Source organism: Lacerta agilis, chromosome 18 (genome assembly GCF_009819535.1).
Source record: "Lacerta agilis isolate rLacAgi1 chromosome 18, rLacAgi1.pri, whole genome shotgun sequence".
In the NCBI taxonomy this organism is placed as follows: domain Eukaryota; kingdom Metazoa; phylum Chordata; class Lepidosauria; order Squamata; family Lacertidae; genus Lacerta; species Lacerta agilis.
Genome location: NC_046329.1, coordinates 3,195,565 through 3,205,862, shown reverse-complemented (window position 1 = coordinate 3,205,862; position 10,298 = coordinate 3,195,565). Strand labels below are relative to the sequence as shown.

The window sequence follows — 10,298 nt, the reverse complement described above, 5'->3', positions numbered from 1 at the left end:
TGCCACTGTCAGAGAGAGATGGACTTCCTCTTTTGATCTCTCTCCATAAGCCAAATTCATCTAAGTTTTAGAATCAAATTGTGCTCAGTACTTACAGAGTCCTTCTTTTAAATCAAATTCGAGGAAAAGCAAAGCGCTCAAGATCCGTCATCACCCGCTGCTTCGTGTCGTCGGGAAAGTGGTAGATCCTCAGTACCGCACCGGGGCCCTGCTCGCTTGGGCAGTCCTTATTAGGTCTACTCAAGAGCAAGGACGGAACGTGTGGTACCCGCTGGATCCCAGGTCTTCAGGACGCTCCTCCTGAAATTTTAACAGAGTCTGCAGCGCGGTTGCGGTATCTCCAAGCCCGAAAACACTGGAGCCCCCTCGGTACTGAGAGAGCTCCCGACTGAACGGAATGGCGCTTCACCGGAAGTCCCCCATACCCAGGACTTTTTCCAGGCGGAACTCATTGGAACTCAGTTCTGGCACCTCTCAGGTGGGTGCCATTGCCCTTCTAAGAGGGATGTGTTCATGGTGAGTTCCGGCAACATTTTTTCTAGAAATATAGCACTGTTTATACCCCACACATCTTCTTGGATTGCCTCAGCACTCTGGGCAACTCCCAACATAAAGAAAAACATACTAAAACATTAAACATAAAAAAATCCCTATACGATTGGACGACTTGTGGGTTGGATAACTGCATCCGCCAACATTTCTCCAATGAAAATAGGGACATTCTAAGGAAAGGTGGGATATTCCGGGATCAAATGAAAACCCATCTCAAAATCAGGGACATCTCTGGAAAATTGGGACACTTGGACGGTTTGTCGTAATAGAAATGGTTGAATAGGAATTTTGGTCTACATGAAATACACACAGGCCCCAAATCAGGTCGAAGTGAGTAGGCCTGAAATATCCATCTTGGCTTCCCGGTTTCTTAATGCTGGTGCTTTCCCCTGTCGTTTCAGCTTCACCCTTTCTTAAGAGAAATCCGGTGTCTGAATACTTCCAGGGGCAGGCTGTGCTTGGATGAGAACTGGGAGCTGCCAGCAGACTTCGATATTGTGAACTGGGGGATGTCTCCCAATAAGTCTCGTGTCCTTGTGAAAATTGGGAATATAAGGAGAGAGGCGTCTGCTGGCATAAAGTTCACCATTAACCCAGAAGCCATTGAGTGGCCCAAGAAATTCAACAAGGTAGGGGAAATCATAGAGGGAGAAGGCTAGGAGATTCTAAATATGCTTTTCCTTGAACAACCGCTGCAAAATGACCATATCAGGTTGACCAATGATATCTTGACCGTCCAATAACAGCTGCAACCACCACTCCTTCTTTCCACAGCAGCTGAGATAGGAGGGGAATTTGGGATGCTCAAAGAAAAGATAGAGCCCAGATGTCCTCAGAGAAGCCACAACCAATTTCCGAGCCAGACAGAATTTAAGAATTCTGGACAGAATCTTTAACAGAATGAACTACGTAGATAAGAAGAAAAGGGAAAACACCTTGTAAAAGTGAATTATTGGGCTTCATACCTGCAGAAGAATGGAAAGTAATTTATTTTAGAAATTATAATTATGCATTTATTGTGGATTTTTTAAATTTGTGGACAGCTGTTGGTGAAGTATGATAAGTGTTTTTAAAACCACCCTATTGTAATATAATGTTAACATTAAGGGAAGGCATGTAAACTAGAAATAACTAGGAAAATATATCAGCAACTAGAGGAAACCTTGCATGCCTCTAGAACAGAGTGAGGGAAACCACTTTTTGGAAAATTCGAATTAAATTTGTCTTAATTTGTGGTTGAGAGATTATCCGAATCCTGAAATTTGTGGAAATCACTTTTCAGGCTCTATTGTCATTTTCTTAAAAGATTTATTAAGCAGGGAAGCAGGTAAATGGAGAAGAGGAAACAGAGTTCTTTGGCTCAAACCTCAGTTGTCCTGAACGAATTATGAAGAACAAGATATTCTGGTCACCCCAATGGTCAGTGAGGGATTGAAAGGACCCTGATGAGGGGGGCAAAGGCTGCATTCCAGAGCTCTGTTTTAATTCACTCTATGAGTGAATAAAAAAATAAAGGTAAAGGGACCCCTGACCATTAGGTCCAGTCGTGTCCGACTCTGGGGTTGTGGCGCTCATCTCGCTCTATAGGCCAAGGGAGCCGGCGTTTGTCCACACACAGCTCGAGGGTCATGTGGCCAGCATGACAGAACCACTTCTGGTGAACCAGAGCAGTGCACGGAAACTACTCACTGTTCCTCTTTGTTGCACCTCCTTGTCTTTCTGTTTAGGCCGTACCTCGTTCCAGGTGTACAGAAAGATGTCGACCTGGATATGCCAAGATGGTTCAAGAAGGAAAGCCCATTTGCTGCTATGCTTGTGCTCGATGTGCGGAAGGGACCTTCTCCGCCCAGGAAGGTGAGTGACTCCAAGGAGGAAGGTATTCCTGGAGAGAGTAAACACAGAGCAGAAATCCAGTCTCACAAACTTTTTGTGAGAATTCTGCAGAGATTGCAGAATGTGGATCCTTCCTCAACTTCATTAGGATTAATCACCTTTACTACATCCAGGAAGTGAGTTGAAAGGAATGACCATAAGGAAGAAATCTCTGGGGTTCAAACTGGGCAGCTGTGAGAGGAATGCCCACAAAGCATTCCTTTTTGATTTTTATACCAAGCCACACAAAAAGGAAACAATGCTGATACTTATCAAAAATAATGGATAGACAATGAAAAGCAGCAAAATTTTAATATCGCATGGAAGCAACAGAAAAGTGTTTGCATTTAAAAGGTCCAGAGGTGTGTCTTCTGGATAAGGCAGGGTCCAAACAATGCACATAACAGAAGTGGAGTGGTCACTGCCTCTCATATTATTCCAGATCACAGTGTTGCTTTGGTGATCAAAATGAGAAAAAACCTTCTTCACTACCTCTACCTCCTTGGAGGAATGGAATAATAGAAGAGTAAACTTTTCTTAAAGAAACAAACTGGTTTTTTGCCTCTCTATACCACTTTTAACATTCTTATTTCCTGAGCTCCACCACTGAGCTTTTGAAAAAAATAACAGAGCACAGATCATTAGGGATGTGACGCTGTAGCCACTCTTTTCCGCTTCCCCAGATGCAGAACATTGCACCAAATGCCCAGAGGATCAACATTCAAATAAGGACAGAGATCAATGTGTCCCCAAGATTACCACCTTCCTGGCTTATGGAGAATATTTGGGAATTGCTTTAGCTTCCCTTGCCCTCTTCTTGTCCTTAACAGCAGGCATCGTGTTGGGAATCTTCATTAAATACAAGGAAACTCCCATAGTCAAAGCCAACAACCGGGACCTCTCCTACATCCTGCTCGTCTCCCTCCTGCTTTCCTTTTTGTCCTCCTTCCTCTTCATCGGACGCCCAAGGAAAGAGACCTGCCTTCTCCGGCAAACGGCCTTCAGCATCATCTTCTCAGTTGCTGTTTCTTCTGTCTTGGCAAAGACCGTCACGGTGGTGCTGGCCTTCCTGGCCACAAAGCCCGGGAACAGGGTGAGGAGATGGCTGGGCAAGAGTCTGGCCAACTCCATAGTCATCTCCTCTTCTGGGGGGCAAGTTCTCATCTGCACCATCTGGCTGGGGTCTTCTCCCCCATTCCCAGAGCCCGACATGCGCTCCCAGCTGGAAGAGGTCATCCTGCAATGCAACGAAGGGTCTGTGGCCATGTTTTACGTTGCCCTCGGCTACCTGGGCTTCTTGGCTGCCACCTGCTTCACGGTGGCTTTCCTAGCCAGGAAGCTGCCTGGCTCCTTCAACGAAGCCAAGCTGATCACCTTCAGCATGCTGGTCTTCTGCAGTGTTTGGGTGTCTTTTGTGCCCACCTACCTGAGCACCAAGGGCAAGTACATGGTGGCCGTGCAGATCTTCTCGATGTTGGCCTCCAGTGCTGGGCTCCTGGGCTGCATCTTCCTTCCCAAGTGCTACATTATTGTGCTGAGACCTGATCTGAACACAAGGGAGCACTTGACAACAAAAAATTAAGAGCAGAATAGAAAGATGGGAGGAAATGTTTTTCTACCTTTCTTTGCCAAGGACTATGATGAGTCCTGGTCTGCTGCCGTTAGTTTGTAAACTATTATCTTTTAATAATTTTGTGATTTGGGAACTTATATTTATCTCACAACAAGATAGGCTGGAGGGAGATGGGAATTAGGTTTTTTAGTCTTTTTGCTTTGTTATGACTACCCATTAACCATGTTAATATTCTAATATTCAAGAATACTTTTTGGTTATGTCAGTTCTATGTATTCAGTTTTCTATGCTCCATTTCCCACATTTATGCTCTATCATTCATAAGCTCATTTCACATCTCCTAAGCTCTGTATATCAATAAACTGAGAAATTTATTTAAGACACCTTCCATAGTTTGTTGGTTTTATTTCTGTACTGTGGTACCTCGGGTTTCATATGCTTCAGGTTACATATGCTTCAGGTTACAGACTCCGCTAACCCAGAAATAACGCTTCAGTTTCAGAACTTTGCTTCAGGATAGGAACAGAAACCGTGCTCTGGCGGGAGGTCCCATTACCTAAAGTGGTGCTTCAGGTTAAGAACAGTTTCAGGTTAAGAACGGACCTCCGGAACCAATTAAGTACGTAACCAGAGGTACCACTGTATTGTGTAAGCTGTGCTCCCTGTTCCAAAGAGTAGCAACTGACCAAAGGCAAGCCTTGACTGCTATCCAATGAATTTTATTGTACTGGCCAGGGTTAGGGTTCAGATTAGGGGCGGGCGTGGCAAGCAGGAAGAGAGGGCATGGGTGAGCTCCTGCACTCGCGGGAGTGTTATGCAGCCTGTGCCAATCCAGGCGAGTCATTGTGAAAGGAGGCGGGGAGAGTGGAGCTGGGAAAAACAATAGGTCATGAAAAGGCGGTGGTGGAAAGAGGGGAGGGCGGGGCGGGGGAAGGCAAAGCTGGGAGCAGCCTCTACCTTCACTTATTTCATTATTATTACTAATATTAATTAGTAATGGAGTATTAATTTGGGGGAGGGGAACCAATAGTATAGTATAGTATAGTATAGTATAGTATAGTATAGTATAGTATAGTATTTTTCCATGTATAACACCCCCCCCCATGTATAAGACACCCCCTATTTTGGGGGACTCAGAATTAAGAAACTGGGGGGTCCCATTTTCCTCTCTTATACACGGTAAAGTACAGTATATTATATTATATTAGATTATTAGATTATTATACAGGGTGATTCATGATGAAGTATACAGTTTCAACACGCTATAATAAAGAAGAATGTAATGTCTTATGTTACCTGTAACAGAATTGTAGGAGAATGTTTAAAGTTTTTTATAGAAACAGTCACAGATATTCTATGTATGCACCCTTTGTCACACGACACACATCAGAATTGAAAATGCCGTTCCACAACAAACTCCGTTTTGCTCAATTCAAGAACACAAAACGCCTTCTCCACTGCAGATGCAGCCATTTTGCCTGACTAGTCACATGACACGCGCACAATCACCAACACCACTTCCCTCAGTCGTGGAACACAAACTTTATGAGTACATCTACCTCACATTTCGCAGCTGTGGTCTGTGCCGGTGCCTGTCTTACAGGATCTGGAAACTCTGTATTTCATTATGAATCACCTGCATTATATTATATTGGTGTCCAATCACTGCATTTCTATAGGATACTTCTTTTCAATCAATCAAATTTTTATTACGGTAGCAGACCAGCATCAGTAGGGTGGGGTACAGTCAAACGTTTTGGAAAGCTAAACAGTATTAAAACACAAAGTATATATAAAAGTCTAAAAGAAGGGTTTCGGAGCAATAAACGGATGTGGAAGAATATAAAAGGTTAGTGTATAAAAGACTATGGCTATCAATTTACAGAGCACTTTGCTATGAGTGTTCATTAAATCTAAATGTCAAGGTAAAGGACCCCTGACAGTTAAGTCCAGTCGCAGATGACTCTGGGGTTGCGGCGCTCATCTCGCTTTACAGGCTGAAGGAGCCGGTGTTTGTCCATAGACAGTTTTTCTGGGTCATGTGGCCAGCATGCCTAAGCCACTTCTGGCGCAATGGAACACTGAAACCAGAACATTGCATGGAAACGCCGTTTACCTTCCCGCCGCAGTGGTACCTATTTATCTACTTGCCCTGGCGTGCTTTCGAAATGCTAGGTTGGGAGGAGCTGTGATAGAGCAACGGGAGCTCACTCCGTCGCAGGGATTTGAACTGCCGACTTTCTGAATGGCAAGCCCAAGAGGCTCAGTGGTTTAGACCACAGCCCCACTCATGACCCTTCATTAAATCTAGTATTATTATTATTATTATTATTATTATTATTATTATTATTATTTATACCCCACCCACCTGGCTTGGTTTTGCCAGCCACTCTGAGTGGCTCCCAACAGAATATTAAAAACAGAATAAATACATCAAACATTAAAAACTTCCCTAAACTGGGCTGCTTTCAGATGTTTTCTAAAAGTCAGGTAGTTGCTTATTTCCTACCAAGAAGGCCCTCTGCCTGGTTCCCTGTTTGTGGCACAGGTCATCATCCGATGAATTTAAACCTTCATTTATTTCTGTGTTTATATTTTATGAAAATATGCATTTTAACAGTACTGCGCGTTGATTATAATATTAAGAATGCACTTAAAATTACTACGCACAACAATGAATAAGTGATTGCAATGCTCACACAATTATGCAGTATAAATATGTGTGAACAATGTTCTTAAAACATTTGTTAGCAAAGTCTAATATCACTCTCTTTCTTATTGTGATTATTATTACTTTTATTGCTACTAATACCAGTGGCTTACAAGGCTGAGCTCTCTTCTGCCTTGGTTAGACCCCACCTGGAATATTGTGTCCAATTCAGAGCACCACAATTTAGGAAGGATGATAACAAATGGGTAGAAACCCCTCACACACACCCCAGGATGCTGGCTCAGACAGCCCCCTGAGCTTAGACTACGAAGCCTCTGAGGGTGTGCAGAGTACAGATCCCTCTGGGGGGCCCTCTCCCTCCCAGGCTCACCTGGGGGCCCTGCCCTTGCCAGCCTCTCCGGCCCTTGGGGGTCTCTGGCCAGCTGGAAGGGCTGCAGGTGGCTGGTGTCCCTGCGTTGGCAGAGGCAGGAGGGCCACAGGGCCAGGCCTTGAGATCCCCTCAGGGGGCAAGGGGCCACCTTCAAAAGGCCCTGCCACTCCCGCCAGCCTCCGCCACCACGGTCAAGGCTGGTGAGCGGTGGCAGTTGCAGTCTAGTTCCCAGCATGCACTGCCTGCTCTGTCAGGCCTACGGTCGATTCCCAGCATGCTCCACTGAGGGGTTTCGGATTAATTTGAAATTTAACCATTTCCCCCCAGTGTATAACCAAATAAATAAACCCCAAGGTGTCTTTTGTTAGGTTTCACATATTAGCTTTCTTGATAAATTAACCTCTATCAGATTTCATTTAATTTCCCTCACATCCTTCTTCCCAGCATGCTTTGCTACCCCATCTTCTCATAAACAAGGATCCTGTGTCCTATAATTGAAATTTACTCATTTTTCCAGTGTATCACTAAACAAACAAACAAACAACAAACCCCAAGATGTCTTCTGTTAGGCTTCACTTATTAGCGTTCTTGATAAATTATCCTTTATTAGGTGGAATTTCATTTCCCTCACTTCCTTCTTCCCAGCGTGCTTTGCTATCCCATCTTCTTACAAGTATCCTGTTTCCCATAATAGGGGTTTCGGATTAATTTGAAACTTAACCATTTTCCCCAGTGTATAACCAAATAAATAAATCTCAAGGTGTCTTCTGTTAGGTTTCACTTACTAGCTTCCTTGATAAATTATCCTTTATAAGGTTTCATTTCCCTCACGTCCTTCTTCCCAGCATGCTTTGCTGCCCCTTCTCACAAAAAGGATCCTGTTTCCTATCGTTTTATTTTTCTCTAAACGTATTTGGATTCTTCCATTTAGACTTGGCGAAAGGGCAGAGCGATGGAGAAAGAGAGAAGGCTATTCCTCACAGCCTTTCCCTTGCCATTCCCAGGGTGATGGATTAATCCATATATCCGGACTCACAACTGCTAGCTGTGAGCACCAATAAACAGATGAAGTTCAGCTCCAGAGGTTTTGAAGTAATCCTTCTTTTATTTATAAGCTAAACATATGATATTAATGCTGTCCATCCCTGACTGTCCAACCTCTGCTTCAAAACCTGCAATGAATGGGAGAGATGGAAAGGGACCCCAAGAGTCCTCTAGTCCAACCCCCTACAATGCAGGAATCTCAGCTACAGCCGTCCTAACAGATGGCCATCCAACCTCTACTTCAAAACCTCCAAGGAAGGAGAGTCCATGGTTGGATCCTGCTGCAGGGCTCTTCTTTGGTCCTTGGGAGCAAAGTTCAGTCAAACTCCTACCTCCAAAAAATACCCCTTGGTGTTTTTCTCCAGCTCTGCACCTGCCACTTGAGCCATTCAAGACTCCAGAAAGTTATTGTGGTGAAGCTTATTCCACTTGGAATAGTCAAAAATCATCGTGATCTCATCTTCTAAATGCTCAGGAGATGTTTCTGGAGATTGCATAAGCCCCGGAAAGCAACAACAGCATGACAATATTAATTGCTCTGAGCCTGGGAAAGTAAAGATGCAGAGCTGGCGAAAGAGGGGTGTGCCTGCATTGTGCTTCCCAGCTCTGAAGGTATAGTTGAAAACCACCCAGATTGGGAAAGCCCAGGCAGTTTGGCCTGGCAAGAGTCTTTGGGTTCTTCTGCTTTGCCTCCTTGACAGGTAAGAGGAGCCACTCGCAAGATTAAGGGAGGAGGCAGAGCCAGGATGAGATCCCTGCTCCTTCTGTTGCTGCTGCTTCTGCTGCTCATGATGCCCTTTGGAGTCTGCGGGAACCACAAGGCGAAATGCCCCTTGAATCTGGTCAGGGATGCAACAGATGCTCGCAATTACTACCGGCCTGGACACTTTCTCATCAGTGGGATCATATCTCCAAAAATTTTTAATGAGGACACTCCAAACGTCTTTTCTCACGCACCCTTCGTCAGGAATAATGTGTATGTAAAATAAAAAGCAGGCAGCTTTCATGGTCCTCCAGTCCTTGTAATGGTTCCTATTTCTCAAGGAAACAGCCCCTATCTCAGGGTTGGGGAGCCAAGGGCTGATGTTGCAGGACTACCCTGCCCTGATCATTGTCTTGATGGCTGGGCTGGTGGGTGCTGGGGGGTCCAGTAAAAGATTCCACACCAACCTCTCCTATTTCCATGTTCTCTGGGTCTTCCTTAGTGAAAGACGCTCCTACGTTTGCTTCTGTGTTGCTTCTAGAAGAATGCAAGAAAGTCAATGATCTGGTCAGGGATCAAAAGGATGCATTGAATTTCCCCACTTGCAGGATGGTATGAAACTTAGGCAATTTCCAAGGTTTCATTCAATATTATTCCATTTGGACAATTCAGAAACTGTTGTTAAGGAATGCTACAGTTTTACAAATGGAATTTTAAGATCCTCTGGGTGGCGTTTGGTGGCTGAAGAGCAGGAAAGATGTGCTTTAATGGAAATGATAAATAAAATAATATGGAGTCAGGAGACTTCCTTGTTCATGGAGTTTCTAAAATGCGAAAAGGAATTATTCCTTTTTTCACAAACACACACACACACACACACACTGGCCTCAAGTAGTGAGATGTTTGATATTTCTTCATTTGGCATCCGTAGGTACCTGTTTACAATCCTAGAGGGAGGCATGAAACACAAGCAATTTCCAAGATGCTAAGATTATTTTATGTTTAATGGGATCATTTGTGAACAACCTTAGCACAGTTCTCTTTGCACAATACCACAGGAGACCGACAGTCCACTATGGGGAAATCTGTCTCAGCTACATTAAAGGTTTCCTCCTCCAATCCCAGCACTTTCCCCTTTCTGTCACTGTTTTTTTTCCCTTTTTTTTAAATAGAAGCGTTTTAAGAAACTCCTGAAAATGGGTGGATTTTAATGGTTGAAGAGCAGGAATGATATGCTTCAAATAAAATGATTATTTGGAATAATACAGACCAGTGTGTGTCCTCATTGGTGGACTCACTGATCCAAACCATGGGCAAATCTCTAGATTTTACCACACACTCAAAGCTGCAAGCCACCAGACCTCAACTTTAACTAAAAGGGGACTGAGGTATTTGGTGTTTCCCCTCCTTCAATAAAATGGTCTCTTATCTACCTATGGTCTAGCCCCTTGGAAGACGCCAAAGTCCACTTCAGTAAAAGCAATCTATTGAGCAACTTCCCAGTATATCACAA

The 10,298-nt window shown here is 44.1% G+C and overlaps 1 protein-coding gene across 1 annotated transcript; it reads left to right on the top strand.

The window, feature by feature from the left end:
* The first annotated feature begins 919 nt into the window (after positions 1 to 919).
* LOC117039696 (vomeronasal type-2 receptor 26-like) lies at positions 920 to 7,324 on the top strand. The gene is made up of 4 exons (XM_033136876.1): positions 920 to 1,181; positions 2,280 to 2,406; positions 3,108 to 3,678; positions 7,033 to 7,324. The coding sequence occupies exons 1-4, from the start codon at positions 1,062 to 1,064 to the stop codon at positions 7,322 to 7,324; spliced, it is 1,110 nt and encodes a 369-aa protein (XP_032992767.1). The 5' UTR covers positions 920 to 1,061.
* The last annotated feature ends 2,974 nt before the right edge of the window (positions 7,325 to 10,298 follow it).